The 21,951-nt window shown below is 40.9% G+C and overlaps 2 protein-coding genes across 4 annotated transcripts in view; one reads left to right on the top strand and one right to left on the bottom strand.

Moving 5' to 3' along the window:
• septin10 (septin 10) overlaps positions 1-21,625 on the bottom strand; it is an 81,069-nt gene extending 59,444 nt beyond the window's left edge. Inside the window, exon 1 of one of the 3 annotated variants that reach the window (XM_059646620.1) lies at positions 21,602-21,625. In XM_059646620.1, the coding sequence (XP_059502603.1) occupies positions 21,602-21,610 (9 nt within the window). In that variant the 5' untranslated portion in view covers positions 21,611-21,625. Of the gene's footprint in view, positions 1-10,010; positions 10,073-10,692; positions 10,956-21,601 lie in introns of those variants that run through there. The other 2 variants (XM_048532162.2, XM_048532161.1) reach the window with 2 other exon arrangements.
• On the top strand, positions 11,225-16,933 carry sowahca (sosondowah ankyrin repeat domain family Ca). The gene has a single exon (XM_048532159.2). The coding sequence runs from the start codon at positions 11,381-11,383 to the stop codon at positions 13,361-13,363; it is 1,983 nt and encodes a 660-aa protein (XP_048388116.1). The 5' UTR covers positions 11,225-11,380; the 3' UTR covers positions 13,364-16,933.
• Positions 21,626-21,951: the final 326 nt, after the last annotated feature.

Raw genomic sequence — 21,951 nt, forward strand, 5'->3', positions numbered from 1 at the left:
CTCTAACATACATGCTGAGCTAACCTGCCAATAATCACATTTATACTTACAATAAATATTAGAATTATATTTGAAATCTTCTAGTGTGCTGCTTTTATCGCTTTACAAATTTCAAGTGTTTAATTTATTGCCATATATATTTTAAAAAGAGCAGTATAAGGAGTACAGAGGAACATGCAATTAGATGAAGGAAAAGCAAATCTACTGCAAGTCTCAGTCCACTTGAACAATTTCAAAAAGAAATTGATGGGTACTTCAGCAAAAATAAAAAGGTGGCTATGAAAATAGAGCAGGAGAATGGGATTGATAGAACAATTCTTATAGAAAGCTGGCTTAGACTTTAATAGAAAAATAGCCTTGTGTGGTAGAAGAACGATGGCTTAGAAAACTAAGTTGTTAACAAATACTCCCATAGGCAGTGAAATAGATTGGTAATTATGAAAACAATGTAGAATTCACTTTGTTTGCTTAGTTAGCATACCTAAACCGTAGGAGGGTATCACCTCAGTTCAATGGATGGTACTCTTGCCTGAATTTGTAAGCAGAACATGAATTCCCAATCTAATCTGGCAGTATAATAGTGCCAAGGGTCATTTTCTATTATTGGAGGTGTCATCTTTCAGAGATCTTGGGTCTCATGAAACCATTAGCCCTGTTGTGAAATCATTCAACAGAATTGATTGATTTTCAATCAATAATACTATACGCACTCAGCCAAACCAATTGATTTGAAATACAGATTTCAAATAAAAAGAAATAGATGACAAGTGTACATTCTTTACTACACATGTTCACAGACAAGTAAAGCAGGATAAAATCAGCAGAACGTTTCATTTTTCTAATGGAATCATTCAGCATGGAAACAGACCTTTGAGCCAACTCGACTACGCCAACCATAATCCCAAACTAAACTAGTCCCACTTGCCTGCATTTGACCCATATCTCACTACAACTTTCCTATTCATTTACAACATTTAAAAGACATTTGGACAGGTAACTATCACTGTGTCTACCACTTGCTCTGGCAGTTCATTCCACACTCAAACTACTTGTGTGTGAAAAAGTTAATACCATGTGGAGTTGGAAGAAAACAAGTCAGGCAGCATCAGAGAAGCAAATGAGTCGACATTTTGGGTCAGTACCTTCAGGGTATCAGAGTCCAGATGAAGGGTCCTGACTTAAAATGTCAAACTCTTGGTCCTCTGATACTTACTGACCTGCTGTGTTCCTCTACCTCCACAGGTTATTGACTCTGACTCCAGCATCTGCAGTTCTTGCTATCTTCTGTGTGAAAAGGTTGCCTCTCAAGTCCCTTATAAATTTTTCTCATCTCACCTTAAAAAAAAATGCCTCCTAGTTTTGAACTCATTGACTGGAGGAAAAGAGCTTAGGCTATTAACTTAGCTATGACCCTCATGATTTTAAGCGCTTCTAAAAGGGTTACAGCCAAATCTCCTATGCTCCAGAGAAAAATGTCCCAGCCTATCTAGCCTTTCCTTATAACTCAAACACTCCAGTCCTGGCAACATCTTAGCAAATCTTTTCTGAACCCTCTCCAATTTAATAATATCCTTCCTATAGCAGGGACCCAGAACGATATGCGGTACTCCGAAAGTGGCCTTGCCAATGTCCCAACTCCTATGCTCGAAGGTCTGAGCAATGAAGGCAGCATGCTCATCTGCTTATCCACCCGGTTTACCTGTGATGTAACTTTCCAAGAACCTTGTACCTAAACCACTAGCTCTCTGTTGGACAACATTACCAACGGTCCTACCATTAACTGTCTAAGTCCTGCCTTATTTAATTTTACAAAAATGCAATCTCGCATCTATCCAAACTAAAATCCTGCTACTCTTCAGCCCATAGATCAAGATCCCTTTGTAATCTTAGATGATCCTCTTCACTGTCGACTAAACAACCAGTTTTGGTGTCACCCACAAACTTAAATAACCATGCCTGAATTATCATTCAAAATTAGTTATATAAATTACAAAAGTGACCCAGCATCTGCGGAACACCACTGGTCACAAGGCTCCAGTCCAAAAAACAACTCTCCATCACTATCTATCTCATACAGTCAAGTTAATTTTGTATCCAATTGCCTAACTCACCCCGAATCCCATGCAATCTAACTTTATTAAATCAGTCTACCGTCTGGAACCTCGTCAAAGGCTTTACTAAAAGTCCATGTAGACAATGTCTACCTCTCTGCCCTCAAAACACTCAATCAAGTTTGAGAGACAGTTTCCCCACGTACAAAGCCAGGCTGACTATCCCTAATCAGTCCATGCCTCTCCAAATACATGTAAATCCTCTCAGAATCCCCATCATTGGTGTCACACCCACAGGTCTATATTTCCCAGGCTTCTGCTTGCAGCTTTTATTTAAGAAAGACACTGCACTGGCCACCCTCCAATCCTCTGATATCTCATCCATGACTGTAGATGATACAAGAATCTCTTCTACAGACCCATAGAAGGTAAAGTTTTGCCCCTTCTTTGGTATATACACGTACATATTGATAAAGAAATTTTTCCTGAATACATTAAATGAACTCCTCACCATCCAACCCTCTCACATAACCGCAATCCCAGTCTATGCTAGAAGAGTTAAATAAAGTTAAATCTCCCACTATGCATTCCTGTTATTCTTATATCCAAGATCTCTCTACATATTTGTCCCTTAGTTTCCCTTTCACTACTGGGAGGCTGACAATACAATCCCATCAAGGTGATCATCCCCTTATTTCTGAGTTTCACCCATATAGTTTCACTAGACAATCTCTCAGAAATATCCTAAGCACGGCAGTAATAGTTTTCTTTAAAAAAGTGTCAACCCCTCCCTTTCTATCCTTCCTAAAGGATCTAAACCCCAAAACAGAGCTGAGAGTCCTGTCCCTCCCTCAGCTATGATGTCCTAGTCCCATGTTCCTCCACACATCTTGAATTCATCTGTCTTACCTGTAAGATCCCTTAATTTGACAGAAATACACAGTTTAATTCAGAGTTACCTCATTGTCTGGATTTGCTCTTGCCTACCTTTTCTAATTAACTTACACTTTTTAAAATTCAGATCCTTTGTCATCTGTCTGTTTTCCTATTCCCACTATTAAGGATCCAGCCACATTCCCCCACCTCCTAACTAGGTTAAAAGGCTCCCAAATACATTAGCATATCTCTCCATCAGGATGCTGGTCCCCTTCTAGTTCACGTGAAACCGTCCCTTTTGACCAGGCTTTTTCTGTCCCAGAAGAGATCACAACGATCCAAAATAAAATCCAAATCCTTTCCTACTCCTTCTTCTGATTTCTACTCTCACTTAGCACATGGCACCCAAAGTAATCCAGGAGATTAGCACCTTTGAAATTTTGCTTTTTAACCTACTCAGCTTCCTATATTCATTCCACAACGCCTCAACTCTTTTCCTAATTATGTCATTCTTACTAACATGTACAAGTTCCAGCTTCTCCCTCTCCCCTTTAACAACATGCTGCAACCATTTTGAGGCATCATGGCAACATACCATCCTGAGTTCACGCTCATGGCTGCAGAATCTCCTGTCTGCATCTGATAGCAGAGTCCCCGAGAATATTAATTATTTCTTTGAATATTGACTAAGTCCAATTAACTTAAGATTAATTCTTGGTGCCCAAGATCTGACTCCCACCTCGATACCTGGCATAAAATTCTTGCTCCTTCCACCCCCACCCCTGACTATTTTTAATTTCTGCTGGAAAAGCAGCAAGCAGTTTTGGAGATAATAAAATGTGAGGCTGGATGAACACAGCAGGCCAAGCAGCATCTCAGGAGGACTGCAATAAGGATTCAACCTAATACCCACCAAGGACACAACACATTGTGAAAATACAATTTATCGCCAGTTACATGAGAAGGGAATTAAGGCTCACTGTAATTATCCCTTGTTTGAGCAAAATGAACATAATGATTACTGTTTAAAAATGGTACCATGACAACCACTGCCACCCCATATTAGCAACACAACAGAGACTGACTTCTTGCAGCAGTGATCATATATATTTCAAATTGCAACCAGGAACCACTACCATTTAGTATTTTATGCATACATGTAGCTGCCTCAAGATTATTATTACTAGCATGCAAAGCTTGTATAGTGGATAATTTTTGTTATCAGTCATCATTTTCAGATATGGTTTTTTTTGTCATCACTATGAAAGTCCCACAGAAGAGAAGAGAAAGAGACAATTGTACAGCATATTTCACAACCACAGGTTATTTTATTAACAAGGTATAATGCTTCAAAAGCATTTAATTAGCTGTAATCAGTCATGATGCAGCAACAGCAACACCAACACCAGATTTGAGCCCCAAACAGCAATATAACAGTTTCAAAGGGATCTTTTGCCTCCAAAAGGCAGATAGGGCCTCAGTTTAATGTCACATCTGAAAAACAGAAGAGTATCATTGCCCTACAGCATTATAGTGCACTCTAGGTTTTTGTCGTAAGACATGTGAATCAATAACCGCTTAACTCCCAATGCAAGAGTATTTGCAACAAAACCATGACTGACACCTTACAGTTTAACCCTCCTGCAAAAAAATGTTAGCATTCTATTTGTCATCCTAAATCAGTAGCTGGGTTTGGATGCTAAATTTCTGCGATGCACATCTAAAAGGTCGCCAAGTCCTTCTGAGTACCAATATTTAGTAGTCACATCCTTTAAAAAAAAACATTTACGTTTCCATTGTTTCTAGAACAGCAAATAACCTAACCATATGATGGATACTGCTGAGGAGCCATGCAGCTTTCACCTGTGCTGGCTCACAGTAAGAGCAACACAGGAAGTTCCATTCACATACCCTTTCCCACATCCTACAAGTTCTCTTGAAAAGCACAGTTGTGAAACTTTCTCGCAGGCACGGCATGAGAGATGTTTTGCCTTATGTCATCACTGATGCTTTGGCCAAACACCTTAACTTAGTAGTCTCCGGTTGTTGAGCCAATCACCTTGCGAGTTTATTTTTGAATATCTCTCAGTTGGAGAATACACCCAGTTGCTTCATACTGTTTGTTTCTTATCTCTAATCAAATAAGTTTTGTCCTCAATCTCTCCAAGACATCATCGCTCAGAGGCAGATATCAAAAGTTGTCTTAGATCATTGAGATCAAAGTATAAACTCTGAAGAGGGTGGAGGCAATGAAGTACACAATACATTTGATCATACTATTTCCCAAAAAAGGAGACAACATGTTTGTATGTATGCAAGTGGGAACAGGCAAAGAGAGTTACAAAAGTGCACACACAAATTACTGCCTAGCGTGAAGCCTGAATCCGTTCCTTAGTATCAAATACCAGCATGCTTAACAGTTAGAACCTAACTTCTAATGTTTTGGATTATGAGAGCGCAAGAATAAGCACTAGGCTAGGGATAATTGTAAGTGGTTAAATTTCTTAAAGTCATGGAGTCATGAGTTACAAGTCTTAGTCTATTATTCTTAAACTATTGAAATGGCAGTGCACTCATGGTGACAGGGGAAGCTCTGATGTATTTTACCGCATTTTTCGGTGTAAAATATGGATGACAATAAAATTCTTCATTCATACAGCATGGAAACAGGCTCTTTGGTCCATCTTGCCCACGCCAACCAGGTTTTCTAAACTGAACTAATTCTATTTGCCTATAGTGTCATACAGCATAAAAACAACTGGAAGGGGATTTGAAAGCTCTGCCCGAACACAGACTTGAACCCAGGATCCTCAGATTAAAAGTCTGATGCTCTACCAAATGAGCTATCTGTGCTCATTAAAAAAAATTTTCCTTTGAGCTGGAAGGGAATGGGAAATCTTCTCCAGTGAGCAAAGCTGGATCCTATTGTAGCTAGGAACAGGCTTTATAAAAGATTCCAATGAACTATGCAAAAAAAGTAAGGGTTCCGGCCAGCATGCCACACACTGTACCCACCCACCCCACCTCAAACACATTACCTGATCATTCACTGGCTGCTTGTGCAACTTGCTGCACACAAATTAGTCAATGCACTGGTCTAGGAATACCACCATACGCAAACTCCCCTCCAAGCAACACACCATCCTGCCTTGGAACTATGTTGCTGCTCTTTCAAGCACTGGATCAAAATCCTGAAGCTCCCTTCCTCACAGCATTTTTGGTGTAGCTGCTCCACAATGACTGCAGCAGTTCAAGATACAGTGCTCCAAGTAGGTGGGTCAATCTCAGAAGCAATTAGGGAATGGACAACAATGGCTGGTCTTGCCAATAACTCTCCCACATTGTTAACAAATAAAAAGCCATTAGAATATTGAACTTAGAACACAGAACTACACAGCACAGAGATAAACCCTTTGGCCACCATGTCTGTGCCGACCACATTGCTATTTTTAACTAACTCTATCTGCCTGCAAATATTCCATATCCCTCTATTCCCTTCATGTTCATGTGTCTGTCCAAAAAAAAAGTTTTAAAATTACCAGCATGCTTCTACATATTTGAAACATAGTTGCACTACAATTTTCTAGGTCATTTACACCTTTAAAGACAAACATGTTCATTATCTGTGCTGATAGGATTCCAGTGACTACTACAGCCAAATTACATATATAAGGTTGTGCTGTAAATAGGGCAAGATATTGCAGATGACAAACTTTTGGAGAAATGCTGGCTCCAGATTTCTAGTAGAAGTGCTACTGTTTCCATTTTCTTTCTGTACTTGCTTTTGAAGAAGCCTGTATAATGTTCAATTTTGTTGCACTGGATGCAGCGATCCCGTGCAATCCTCCCTCAGAATTCAAAGTTGACACCAAAACTAAAAGTGATACCGATTGCTCTTTATCGCTTCCCTCAAGAGACAACAGTGTGCCCCAGGCTCAACTTGTCCACAGAAGATTTGCTTGGTGAGCGTCAAGCATTCAGGCTACATGAATTCAACTGTGGCTGTCGCAATACAGTAAGCAAAACAGCTTGACAGTCAGAGAGCAGCTGAATGCCTGGCCTTTTGCGCTGCTACCTCATCTTCAGCTTCTCCAGAGACAACTTAAGCAAAAGTGATTGAGATTTTTAGCTAGTAACTAGTCTACTTTTATGTGTCCTAAAAAGTGGACAAAACTATTGCTTTATAAAAACCGGAAGAACAGTGCATGTTGTAAATCAGGAACAAAAACAAAGTTGCTGGAAAAACTCAGCAAAAGTCTGGCAGCATCTGTGAAGGACAAAATAGAGTTAATGTTTCAGTTCTGAAGAAGGGTCACCGAACCAGAAACATTAACGCTTTTTTCCTTCACAGATGCTGCCAGACCTGCTGAGCTTTTCCAGCAACTTTGTTTTCATTCCTGAATATTATTGCTTTGTAAACTTTCAGTTTGAGGGGTAGTCTTACTCCTCTTCATGAAGCTTGAAATCTGCCAAAAGCTTTGGATTTGTTTTGACATTTTATGTGATTTGTTGCCAATATGGGCAATTCAACTCTGTGCTGCTCATAAGTGAAGGTATTCACTGTTGACAATGTTATGATTCAAGTTGATGGTCACACTGGAAAATTCAGATCTTAGTCTGTTATGCCAGGTTTTGTTCTAGGTTTTAGTTTTCTTTTTGTTTATCATGAAGGTCAGGCATTAAACATGTTCACAAGAAGCTGCCAATTTGGTTTTAACAGAAGTTTATTACATAAAACATCAACTATATTATATAAGACAACTATTTGAACAATCTCATTATAAACATTAGAAAGAAAGATTTGCTTGTATTCAGAGTTAATGGGAACTGCACATGCTGGAAAATCCGAGATTACAAAATGTGGAGCTGGGTGAACATAGCAGGCCAAGTAGCATCTTAGGAGCACAAAAGCTGACGTTTTGGGCCTAGACCCTTCATCAGGTAAGGGGGATGGGGAGAGGATTTTGAAATAAACAGGGAGGGGGAATCAGACCGAAGATGGATTGAGGAGAAGATAGGTGGCGAGGACAGTATGGGTGGGGAGGGTTAGGTCAATCCGGGGAGGATGGACAGGTCAAGAGGATGGGATGAGGTTAGTAGGTAGGAAATGGGGGTGCGGCTTGAGGCGGGGATAGGTGAGAGGAAGAAAGGTCAGGCAGGTGGGGACAAGCGGGGTTGGTTTTGGGATGGTGGGGGGGGAAAGAGAAGGGGGAAGGAGATTTTGAAGCTTGTGAAATCCACACTGATACCATTGGGCTGCGGGGTTTCCAAGCGGAATATGAGTTGCTGTTCCTGCAACCTTCGGGTGTCATCATTATTGCACTGCAGGAGGCCCCAGATGGACATGTCGTCTAAGGAATGGGAAGGGGAGTTGAAATGTTTCGCAACTGGGCGGTGCAGTTGTTTATTGCGAATACCTTTACAGACACACAAACCTCACTGAAGAATCAACCTTATTTCATACAAAGGTCGTGCTCGGTTGTCAAGTGTAATCAATTTCCTTTCGACAAAGCACCATGCAGTCATTTTATCCTACTTTCTTCAGTTAATATCACTCTGCCCTAAGAACCTTAAACTAAACTGCTTACTCAGCTCACTATTACTTAGCATGCTAAACTCATGTCTTCAATGGCTTTGTATGATGTCTTCCTTTCTGATACACTTGCAACATCCTGCTACTGAAGATTTCTTCTAGGACTTACCCCCAGCCCTGATTGCTTGGAAACTTTTAATAATCACAATTGCTTCTGGACCCTTGGTGGTCCTAAACTCAAGTCAGCAAACAACATAGCAATTATCACCTCAGGTGCCTTAGTTGAAATCACAGAACTTTTTGCAAATGCTATTCTGAACTCAATTACTTTGTGGCCTGTAAATCAAAGTCAGATCTTCACAGAACTGAAAAAGACCATTAAGTGTAGAAGTTGAGGTCATGTTGAGATTGTACAGGATGTTGGTGAGGCCATTTTGGAGTATTGTGTACAGTTCTGGTCACCCTGCTCTAGTAAGGATATTATTAAACTGGAAAAAGGTTCAGAAAAGATTTACCAGGATGTTGCTGAGACCGAAGGGTTTGAGTTTTAAGAACAGGCTGGGACTTTTTCCACTAGAGCGTAGGAGGTTGAGAGGTGACATTTAAATGTTTGTAAAATCATGACCGGCATATATAAATGAATAGCAGAAGGTCTTTTCCCTAAGATGGAGGGGGGAGGGTTTCAAACCTAGGGAGCATGCTTTTATGGTGAAAAGTGAAAGATTTAAAAAGGAACATAAAGGGCAATTTTTTTCACACAGAGGGTGGTTTGTGAGAGAAATGAACTGTCAGAGCAAGTGGTAGATGCAGGTATAGTTACAACATTTAAAAGATATTTCCACAGGTACATGAATACAAAAGGTTGAGAGGGATATGGGCCAAACTCAAGCAAGTGGGACTAGCTTAGTTTGGGAAACTTGGTTGACATGGACGAATTGGACTGAAAATGTTTCTTCCACTTTAGAACCCAAGCTCTCAAATAGCTATGCTTTGTATTTTCACAAGTAGCTCTGGGAATAGACTGAAACCTTGGGCTCAAAGTAGGGCTGCTCTGGCACAGTATTTCAGCTTTCTTCCCGATTATGTAAGGATCGGACAACAAATCCACGCTCCGTGATATCTCCAGTTCTGAAGCGGCAGCCACATAGGAACAGGAGTAGGCCATTCAGCCAGACTCTTGAGCCTATTCCATCACTTCCAGAGATCAGGCGGATCTGTGGCCTAAATTAGTATGCTTGCCTTTGGCTCATAGCTAGTGCAATCATTCGCGTATTTAATCAACTTGTCAACAATAAATAATTTAAGAAATAAAATTTGATTTGCACACGACAACTCTCCATACTGTGGATCCGAACATTTGTTAACTTGCTCAACTTCCGAGCAAACACCGACAGATGTCAAAACCGGGGATAAGCGGAGTTGGGAAGCAAACCACGTTGATTAAAAAACCCAAAGTTGCTATCCATTAACAGGTTCGATTCAATAATTGGCAGGAACATGCCAAAAATGAACCAGTACATTTTGCTAAAAGACCCATGAACCCGACTAACTTGAAGAGCGGAGACGAAACCTCGCCCCTTTCCCCCCACACAGAGCCGCATTCCACAGAAATATCAGCACCGCCTCAGCCAGGAATTGTCGGAAACATTCCGATCGTTATCGGGAAACCCGAACACTGGTTGGTTAATGACTGATATATTTCCGCCGCCCATCCCACAAAGAAGCTTAAAATTTGACTCTTGAATCTTGCGTAAAACTGCACAGGAAATCTAAACGAGTACAGATTCAATGAAAAGTATCTCCTCCCTCGCCCCATTTCACTGGAAGGGCTGGGTACACTTCCCAGAGCCTTACAGCATGGTATTCCTCTCCCGGTGGAATGCCCTGAGCCGGGGCGCCGATCGCAAACTCTTTTTACAAAACTCTCCCCTTGGGTTTTGAACAACTGGCGCGACCTTAGCCGCATCTTCGACAATTAAGTCGTTATCGCACCCGGGAGCCGTCTCAGAAACGAAAACTAAGAGGGGGGGGGGGGGGGGGGAGTTAAACAACCCCGACGAGACCACTTCTTCTTCACCCTTGACCCACCCGGATTGGTGACAACTCCCAGTCAGGGACACGGACAAGTCTAAATTGTTTCGACAATCCTGTGGCAAAAGCGAACGAATGACATTGTGGGGGAGGGGGGGTAAAAAACAAACAAAATAAAACTTGGGAAGAGAACGTGCTCACCATTTGGCGGACGATGTCTGCCGAAGCCATCATGGGACTGGAGCCGGTCGAAGCGGCTGCCGGTGACGATGGGGACTGGGCTGGAGAGGAGAAGGAGAGGATAATGGTTGGGACTGGGGAAGTCGGGATAGGAACGGCTAGGAGATGGGACTAAGGGGCGGGAATGGAAGCGGCTGATGGTGACAACTCGAACCAGGATCGGCCAGCGGTGACGGTTAGGACTGGAACGCAGATGATCCGTTTCAAGCAGGGCACAATACAAGACCTACCAAACACACGAGGGATGGAGGACAGAAACGTGAGTGTAAGAATAATTGTGATCCACAAAAACACACATAATTACGATCCATCCTGTTTGCATGAATTTCACTTCGTCAAAAATGCACATTAGAAACTATCCACTCATTTAGTGTTTCGTCCTAACATTTGTTCTCCACCTTATATCCCCTATTGTGCTATGGCTCAATGGTTGGTGCTTGATTGACAGCTGGACCGTGTGGGACCGGAAGTAATTGGTTGCTATGGGATAATGGGGAGGGAGAATGTTTGCTTCTCACCACAGGGAAACTCGGCAGCAGCAGCTTGAGAATAGGCTTGTTAGCGAGAGGGAGAGAAAAGAGGCGGATAAGATGATGTTGCTCAAAGGTTGTCGGTTGAAAATACGCTGTTAATACAAAATAGTTTCGTAATGGCAGCGGAATTTAGCGTGAACGCCGTGTGGCAGTTTCTTTCGGACAGAGGAGGGAAAGTGCCGAGTGCCGTGCTGCTGGAACACTTCACAGTTTTTCTGAACAACCCCAAGACGAGGGCAGATGCTCGAGGGCTGTTCAAAGAGTTCGTGAACAAAGTGGGGCTGGTGGTCCAAGAAGACGGGGTGAAATACGTTTGTTTGAAGAAGAAGTACCGGCATCAGATTAACTGGTCTGAGGTGCCTTCAGATGGTAAAGGGCATGGCCGGAAAGACAGTGAAGGTGCAGCCGACGGCGTGGAAAATGGTGACAGACAATCTGGAGCAATCGGCAGCGGTTCGTCTGCAGAAGAGAGAAAACAAAGCGCAGGTGGCGAAGCTTTGACAGATCCGCCTAAATCGGTAGTTTCGGCGCCAGTCGGTGACGGTGAGTATTCGGTCAACTCGTATGATGAGGAATGCAATGAAAGCCCACAGACTGAATCGGTGGACCAACACAGTGCTGAAGAAAGGCGAGTTGCAAGGCACTCCCATATAAATGGTACGAGCGCACAAGTTGCTTCGTCAAATAGAACTCCGACTGTGTCAAATATAAACACGGAAATGAAGAATCAAGTCCAAAACGAGCATAATCAAGCTACGAAATTGGTGAATGAATCCAGCCAACTAATTACTGAGTTGGGCGAAACGTTGCTACATCAAGACTTCTGTGACGGTGTTCAGAAAACGAAAAATGGTGGAGATCTGCTTGGCAGTTTTTACAATCCGGGCGATGATAGAAGAAGCACTCTAACCTGGAATTTGTCTGAAAGCACCGCAAAGCAGGCGCCAGAACCCGAAAAAATAGAAAGCATTGACTCCACAGAACATGATATTAAGGCAAAGAATGAAAGTAAAATGTTAATTATACCTCACTGCAACTTTTCACCTGCACAAGTCAGCATAAGCCCAGACATTAATGTCCGAAAATCTTCCCGAAAGCGTTTGCAACGAAGCCTGGCAGTTAATCGATCAAGCAGCCTTTGTGATGATGGAAACACAATTGAGATCTCGACCAATGCGTCCAGCTCAACTAGTGAAAGCTTGTTAAGCACACCCAGGTCGAGTAGGAAAAATTTTAGAGAACTTATGATTAGCAGCTCACCTCAGCTGAGACATAGTGTTGCTTACAGTAACTCTGCCGCCTTTCTAAATATTAAACAAGGAGATTTGGGATCTGATCGAAATGATAGTGACACCTCTTTGCCTTCAAAACTTGGTGATGAAGATGCAGGGTCAGTAGCACTTGATCCCTTGGAACATGAGTGGATGTTGCATGCTTCGGAAGGCAGATGGGATAGCCTCAAAGCATTACTGACAACTGATCCCAGTCTGATCACTTGGAAAGATTTTGTCACTGGGTTTACATGCCTTCATTGGGCAGCAAAACATGGTAAACCAGAATTATTAGCAATGCTAATCAATTATGCAGCTAAACATGACATTCCAATCAATATTAATATTCGGTCTAGTGGTGGTTACACCCCTCTGCATTTGGCTGCTATGCATGGGCATGCGGAAGTAGTGAAACTGTTGTCTGGTGCCTATGATGCTGATGTTGATATTCGGGATTATAGTGGTAAGAAGGCATGGCAATACCTCAGCCAAGATACTTCTGAAGAGTTGAGGAGTCTTATCGGTGCATCTAGAAACACTGATTCTGAAAGCACGTTGCAGAACGAAAGTGGACGTTGGAGACTGTCAAAGGTTCTTCCTGCTAATCTGACCCACAAACTGTCCAGTGCTCCTGAAGAAGAGGCTTGTATAGATGGCGCAGTCACAAAACCAGTCAGCCGAAAAACCTCAACTAATAAGATAAAATTCAATCGAATAAGATTTAAAACACAAGTCATTCATTCTACACCTTCCATGCAAGGAATAGGTGATCAGAGAGATCCGAAAAATGCATTGAAACTCAGACCTAAGTCAACTATTTTTGGATAAAACCATCATAAGAGATTCCCAAGAAGAGCTGAATGAAGTATAAAACAATTTATTTTCACTACACTTAATATCGTTACTAAATCAATGTTGCCAACTCGAACGTTTTCACTGTCGGCAAAGGGAATATTTGGTGCATATTTGTTAGGTGCCTTCTAATGAATTATGCTAATTATCTGTGTTTATCTCCTACTCGAAGTATTGTATTAGTCCTAAACTGCACTTTTCCACTAGAGTTGGCACTCACACTTGACAGAAAAAGTCCTTTTTTTTTGTTCATTGCTATAGCATTTAGAAATACGTTAAATTCGCTGTACAACTGGAAAACTTTGAGATATGACAGAAAACCCTGCAGACTATTGTTCTATAAAATTGTTGTCATTACTTAGGTAATAGTAATGGAATGCCAAGTGTCAGTGTAAATCTGCATTGTAAAATATTGAGAGACCTGGTGCATTCAGTTTCTGGTTCGTGGTGACATTAGTGCTTCCAAATGTTAATCTAATAGTTCAATTGCAAATACCTGTGAATAACATTGAAAGTAATTTCAGTGATTTTAAAACAAAGTAGAAGAGTTTAGTCTTTGAAATGCTGCCTTGGTTTCATTATCAGTTACTACAAGTAGTAACTATGGTTACTACAATTTTAACTCTATGTTATGTAAGTTGTGACCAGATGTGCTACTTTAAATGTAATAATGATGATTGGTTATGCTGATAAGATGGCTCGAATGAGACAGTTTCTAAGAGGGGCATTCTTTTTCTAAGTAATGTAACACATAAATATTATGAAATAGCATTTGTAAACTTAACAGACCCTAATTGACTAAATATATCTGTAACAGAATTTTTCATTCTCCACTTAATATATTATGATAGAACCTATTTTGTGTCTCCACACCCTCCCCCCACCCCCACAAGCACGTGCACATGCACCCAAAGGAGGACAGTATAAAATCTTATAAAATGTTACATAAATTTATAGGAATGAATTTTGCATCAGGAATCTGTTTTAAGAGGTGAAATAGGAAAATTACATTTCATGGTGCACCGAGAAATCATAATTAGGCTGCTCCTTTTAGTTTATGAAGTTAGATTCCAGAGAACTTCTTTTCCTTTATGGATACTTGCAAAATATACTGCCAATAAATGGTTGAACTTTTAGTTACCCTTAGTGTAGCTTCTAAAAAAATGAAGTGAAGCTCATTAGGTTGTTGAACCACTTACTGGCTCAGTACATCATGTTCATACTGCCCTGAAAACACTACCGACTTTTCTTTCAAAGCTGAAATGCTGCTTAAATTAAAGTGGACATTAATTTCAATAATTAAGTGAAAGCATAGGTACTATTGCTGTAGGGATTTACTGTGAATGTTTTCAAAAACATCTCAAATGCCTTTAATCATATATTATGGAAACTTAAACATCATATCTCTATTTGCTAAAGTGTAATATAGTTTCCTGAATCCCATGACAAGTCTGTAATTTTCATCATTCAGATTAAGTAACTTGATTTGTAATAAAATTTACTGTGGATTAAAGCTGTTATCCTATTTCCAAACAATAGAAACTGTGGGTAAGTGTGTTGAATGTTGTGGTTTATCAGTGTTTCTGCAGACGTAAATGGTGTCAGAGAGGCTGTGTTGCATTTGAAATATTGTTTAATTAGGCTCTTAAAAGATACTACAGTTTTAAATTGTTACAAACTGTTAACTCTGTTCAGAATTAATGAATGTATAGTCTTGAACTGCACAAATTACGGAAACTGGATTGCTTGTGGCACTGAGCAAAGCTCTGTATAATGTAAAATAGTTAATTTGTTTTCTTAAACATCTCTCAGATTTGTTCTCCAGTATAAGCCATTTTGCTTTAGTGGCCCTTTTAAATGTCTTTCAAAATATGTATATTTTATAACACATTTCATTGGTCATTTAGTCCTTATAGATATGCCTTAAAAAAAGGTTTGGAAAACTATTACTATTAACCTCTTAACTATTAACCTCTCTTATACTTTTCATCACCTTATAAATTTCCCGTTTAAAAAAAGGGTTTTGAGGATGAGATAATCTTAACTGAATTGGTACTGAATGTATGTTCATGGTACAGAATTAAATACAGTTTAGCAAGGATTGGCAGTGTTATTCAGAGAATTGCAAGGATAGCTAAGGTGAAAGACTTATAATGTTTGCTGTCTGTGCATTCTAATTTTGGAGATATTTGTTTGGAAAGATATAGGTTATGATCTACTGCTGACATCTGCCATAAGTGACAAGTGTTTACAATGTTGACAAGTAGTAAAAATGGAAAAAGACTGTTCTGGTTCCTTTCAATGATTCCCTCTGGTATAATGAGTACAAAATCACTTTTGGTGTTTTAGGCTGAAAAGGTCAAACTATTGTGCCTGGCACAACTTGAACTCGAGTGACAGTCAGACATTGTCTTGCAGCCAGTAAGAGACACTGATGCAGTATTAGGTAGGGCAGGAGAGAATAGGGAGAAGGCTAATAACAGAGTCTGATAATTAAGCAAAAGAGATACTAGTTTAAAGAATAAACAAATTGGCATGAAATCAGAAATAAGATTAGAGATTACTAGAAAATCTCAACAGGTTTGGCAGCATCTATGGAGACAAAGCAGAGTTAACATTTCCAGCCCAGGACACTTCTTCTGTACAAGAACTGAAGAAGCATCGCTGGATCTAAAATGTTAACTTCTGCTTTTTGTCCACAGGTGCTGCTAAACCTGCTGAGCCTTTCCAGCAATTCCTGATTTTTGTTTCTGATTTCCAGCATCCACAGTTCTTCTTAGATGTCAGCCTGATTGCCTCACGTCACAAATATGGATCAAAGTACAATTTATAAGGACCATTGCAACACCAGAGCACAGTAACATTTACAAAACATTTTTCAATTATTCAATTACAGCACAAGATTAGTGGTAAAGAAAACTATGATGTAACAAGACTGAATGATAAAAGTGCTAAAATAACGTCTTTATTTGTTACTGTGTAATTTTTGTGTTTGTAAGTGAACCAAAAGTCTGGAAGACTTTTGTATGTTTTTGCTTTGAAAACATAGCACTTTATACTGGTGAATATGACTTGAACAAAATAATGGTTCATCTCTGTTGCAGTAAAATATGGTTTGTTTACTGGAATTATAATTAAACAAAACAAAAACAAGTTCTTTGTAAATCATGATTGATAATAAATAACTTTCATTTTTGGGAGATCAGATACGGACTGCATTGCATTTACACACATGTTTAAATTCAGCCTTCATTAATTAATCAAATGTCTCCTGTCTTTGCATTTTGTGTGAGAACGTGAAATGAGAGGGACAGCAAATTTCCACTGAGACAAGACAACAAAACAAAGCAACACAATTTTGGCCTTCTCATTTAGAGATTACATGGGTGGTGTGAGAAGTGAATACCTTCACATTCCTGCAATGAGTGCTGACATGATGCAAGAATTTGTAGCACAGGAGGAAGTTAGTAAGATTACTGTACTGTACTCGTTGCTTCCGAATTAATAATTAAAGGAAAACTAAATGTGGTGAATCTATCTTTTTGTTCAAAATAATTCCTGTTTCATAAAAGAACATAATACTTTAAATTTGCTTTGACTTAATTTCTTTGCTGACAAGTAGTCCTTCAAATAGGTTCATCTCCTTGTTATCCTGCTGTAAGCACTGGGACTTGACTTTGGAAATCCACTTCAGTGTTGCTTTAGGTCCATCTGACCATGGAAGTTGCGCTTCAGGTTTGAAACAGCTCACCTTGTATTCTAGAAATTGATGCATATCACCATTTTCTTAATGATTTAGACTTTTTGGCACAAGTACTCAAGTACAGGAGGTATATTGGAAACTTTTCCATGGCACCATACATGGTGCAATCTTAGATACAAGTACTTAGGTACAAAAACCTAAGAACAAGGTAGAAAGAAATAAGGAACAAAGTTAAAAGCTGGACATTACAGTCACACTTAGTAGACCATTTAAAAAAAGAAAAAGTTAAATGTAATAGTCTTTCTTAGTATTAAGTTGAAATAGTAAGAAGTAAAGCTAAAAATACAACCATTGTCACCACTAAGTGCATAACCACACTTGGACTGTACTTACTACAAGGGCTCAATCTCCTCTACTTTGGCACAGGCTGCAACTCCCCTGCTCTCATCGGTGCAGATATTGGGAGAACCTCCATCGCCATGTGAGTCTCAGACCTGGAACAGCCCTCTTCCAGACACTGTCCAATCCAGCCTTTGGCCCACGTGCTGGGTTAAGACCCTAGTCACTACTTTGTACTGGACATGTAGCCGACTGCCAAATTCAACAAGCCTGGTAAAGCCACAGCTACTCTCCAGAACGTAAATTAGTAGAGAAAAAAGATACAGCTTGGCATGCAAATGCAAAATCTCTAATGTTAGTGAAGCAACCAGATGGGGAAAGATGACCATAAGAAATAGAAACAAGAGTAGGCCATTCAGATCTCCTGCCTGATCCTGACTTATCCAACATTACTCACATCTACTTTTCCACATTTTCCAATGTCCCCGATCCCAGTTCTGAGAAAGGGTCACCGGACCTGAAATGTTAACTTGTTTCTTCCTTCACAGATGCTGCCAGACCTGCTGAGCTTTTCCAGCAAGTTTGTTTTTGTTCCTAATTTACAGCATCCACAGTTCTTTTGGTTTTTCCTTGATTTCCCCCACTGATCATGAATCTATCTCAGCTGTAAATGTACACAACGACTCTGACACTACAGCTCTTTGATGCAAAGCATTCTGAAAACAAGCCTTTGGGCGAAGAAATTCTTCCTCATCTCAGTCTTAAATTGGCATCCAGTGTCAGACTCCCATGAGGGGAAACGTCCTCTCAGCAGACCCTATCAAGCCCCTTAAGAATCCTATATGTTGCAATGGATCACCTCTCGTTTATATAAACTCCAGTAAGTAGTCTATCCACCTGTTTTAATCTTTGCTCATGAAACAATCACTCTATATCAGGCATCATCCAAGTGAACTTTCTCTGAACTGCCTCCTATGAAATAATGTCTTAACATCCAATTAATATTTTCAATATTAGAATAAGTGTTGATGCTTTTAAAGAAGTACCCAAGAAATTTTGAGTTTTACTTTGTTAGAAAGGTAGAACCTAGAACATAAGAAATTGAAGCAAGGGTAGGACATTCAACCCCTCAAGTCTGGTCAGTCAATACCTCTGATACCTCTTCCCCACCCCATGCCACCTGATTGTAGTGGCTACAGCTCAGGCTCTAGCTCATCCACTCTGAGTGAAGTTTCTCAACTAGCCAACATTTTCTGTAAATATGGTCATAATGGATTGCATTGATGTCTACCAGCTCCACATATAACAGCTGCAACTCATTCTGCCCAGCTCTCTATTCCATTTAACGAATTAATTTAAATCTTAAACATTTTTAAAATGAATTTCTTAACTGTGTTTTTCACATGTAATAACATTTCTAGGTTTAAACCAATTAGCCATTTGAGAGAATCAGAAGAAATATCCACCAGTCACCCATCTGTTTCTTTGTCACACTTCAACTGTTCCAGGTAGAAACAAGTTGAAGGTAACATAATGTGGAGCTGGAGGAACACCGCAGGCTAGGCAGCATCAGAGGAGGAAGAAAGCTGATGTTTCGGGTGGGGACCCTTCTTTAGAAATGGAGGAGGGAGAAGGGAGCTCTGGAAAAAAATAGAGGAGGGGTGGGGCTGGGATTGGTAGGTGGGATGGTGATAGGTGAGTGCAGGTAGGGAGTGATGGGGATTGGTCTGTGAGGTGGGAGGAGCAGATACTTGGAGAGAAGACAGACCGGTTGTGTCAGGTCATGTAGGTGGAGATGAGGAGGAGGGTAGGTCATGGGATGAGGCCAGAAGTGGGGAGATTTTTAAACTAGTAAAGTCCATATTGAGACCATTGGGCTGTAGGCTCCCAAGGCAGAATATGAGGTGCTGTTCCTCCAGATTCCGGCTGGTATCATTGTGACACTGGAGGAGGCCCAGACGGGACATGTCCTCCAGAGAGTGGAAGGGGGAGTTGAAGTGGTTCATGCTGGAAGGTGTTGCTGTTGTTGCAATCCGAGGACAGGCGCTCTGCAAAGCTGTCTCCGAGCCTCTACTTGGTCTCACTGACTTAGACGAGGCCACACTGGGAACAGCGGATGCAATAGACCACATTAGCTGGCTGTTGGTTTGTTCGCCGAGCTTGGCAAATGAATTGCAAACGTTTCATCTCCAGTCGAGAAGACATCATCAGTGCGTAGGTGGGTGATTCCTCTGGTGCTCGCCTTTATATAGGTTGCCTAAGAGTAGTTAATGTCCTCGATTTTGATTGGTAGATATTTTAGTAACCTAAATCAAGTTTGTGTTATGGTTTGTCAAGTCGCCATTTGATTGGCTGTTTGGAGGTTGTTTGAATCGTTTCTGTGCGCCTTGGGTTTGTGGCGTTTGGTCTCTTTCGCGATTTCCCCGAGTTCGTTGTTCCCTTGTCCGTAACGTTTGGTAGGCTTCTCGACTGGAGACGAAACGTTTGCAATTCATTTGCCAAGCTCAGCGAACAAACCAACAGCCAACCAATTTACCCGAGCTACCAATATTTCGCAACATCTCTAAGACCACATTAGCAGATATCTACCTGATGTGAAATGTTTGTTTAGTGCCTTGAATGGAGGTGAGGGGGGAGGTGTAGGGGCAGCACTTCCTGCAGTTGCAGGGAAAGGTGTCATGGGTGGTGTGCGGAGTGGAAGATGGAGTCGAAGAGAGCAGTCCCTACAGAAGGCAGATCGGGGTGGGGAAGGAAATATATCCTTGGTTGTGCGTCAGATTGCAGGTGGTGGAAGTGGCGGAGAATGATGCGTTGAATCCAAAGCTTAGTGGAGTGATACGTGAGGACAAGCGGGTATTTTGTCTTTGTTTTTGTTGAGGGGAGGGAATGTGAAGGCAGAGGTGCGGGAAACACAAAGGGGGATGTTGTGGTCCTTGAAATAAGAGGATATCTGGGATGTTTGGGAGTGGAAAGCGTCATCTTGGAAGCAGACATGGAGGAATTGGGAGTAGGCGATTGCATTCTTCCAGGAAGGTGGGTGAGAGATAAGCTGAAGGTGCTTTCCGTTGCTGGTTTTTATCTGCTGCTGCTGCCACTGCCCTTCTCATGCAGGTCCACTCTTCTGTTTATGAAACTGCTATCTCTGGTCTGTCACATTGTTGAGAAGCAGCTGATCCTGCTGTCTCTGAAGCTGTTGCTTCCACTTTTTGACTTAAAACAAAAAGTGTTTCCCCTTGACTCCCCTTCAACTTTAGTACGTTGAAAAGCAACAAAGTAGGATTTGAATTTTACATTTGGCCATGTTAATGCCAACCTGAGAGCCAGAGAACTTGGCACTAAATGAGTAAAAGTAGTAAATATCTTCACTCTCTTGATGGAAACGAGCACAAAAATCTTAATTTAAAGTTATCCAGCAGCATATCAATATAATGTAATCAAGTGTTTTTTTGCCAAATGCATTTTTATTCCACAAGTTTATCTTGCATTCAATTTTTAATTGGGAGATATGATCAGTTAAAAATATACTGTTTTCAATCTTTTTTAAAATTCTTTTTCAGGATGTGTATGTCGCTGGCTAAACATTTGTTACGCATCAGAAATTACCTTCAGAAGGTCGTCCTACTGTATCTCCTATGGTGTGGGTACACCCACCACAGTATCAGGAAGAGTATTCTAAGATATTGACCTATCAATAGTGAAAGAACAATAATATCGCTCCAGGTCAGTACTGTTTGTAGCTTGAAAAGAAACTTGTGGATGGTGGTGTTCCCATGTGTCTGCTGCCTTTGATATTTTGAGTGGTAGAAGCTACAGTTTGAAAGGTACTGTGAGAGGACCTGTGGAGAGTCATGCAACACATTTTATATACATAAATACTGCTGCCACCACCAGTGGAGAGAGTAAATGTTGAAGGTGGTAGATGGGTGCCAGTCCAACAAACTGCTTTGTCCTGGATATTTTTGTATTTGTTGAGTGTTGTTGGAGTTGCACTCATCCAGCTAAATGAAAAGTATTCCATTATGCTTTTAACTTGTGCCTCATAGATGATGACTCACCTACCACCATCCCACCATCCCACCATCCCAACCATCCCAACCTCAGCCCCACCCCCTCCTCTATTTTTTTCCCAGAGCTCCCTTTTCCGTCCTCCATTTCCGAAGAAGGGTCCCTACCCGAAACATCAGCTTTCTTCCTCCTCTGATGCTGCCTGGCCTGCTGTGTTCCTCCAGCTCCGCAACTTGTTTCTACCTGAAACAGTTGAAATGTGACAAGGAAACAGATGGGTGATTGGCAGATATTTCTTCTGAATCTCTCAAATGGCTAATTGCCAATAAAATGGGAGCTCAAGTAAAGAGACCAAAGCTGCACACAGTACTCCAGGTGTGGTCTTACCAGGACCCGATACAGCTGCAGCATAGCCTCCCTGTTTTTAAAATCCATCCCTCTACTAGTGACGGGCAAAATTCCATTTGCCTTTTTAATTACCTGCTGCATCTGCAATCCTACTTTTAGCGATTCATGC

This window comes from Stegostoma tigrinum, chromosome 6, assembly GCF_030684315.1.
Source record: "Stegostoma tigrinum isolate sSteTig4 chromosome 6, sSteTig4.hap1, whole genome shotgun sequence".
In the NCBI taxonomy this organism is placed as follows: Eukaryota; Metazoa; Chordata; class Chondrichthyes; order Orectolobiformes; family Stegostomatidae; genus Stegostoma; species Stegostoma tigrinum.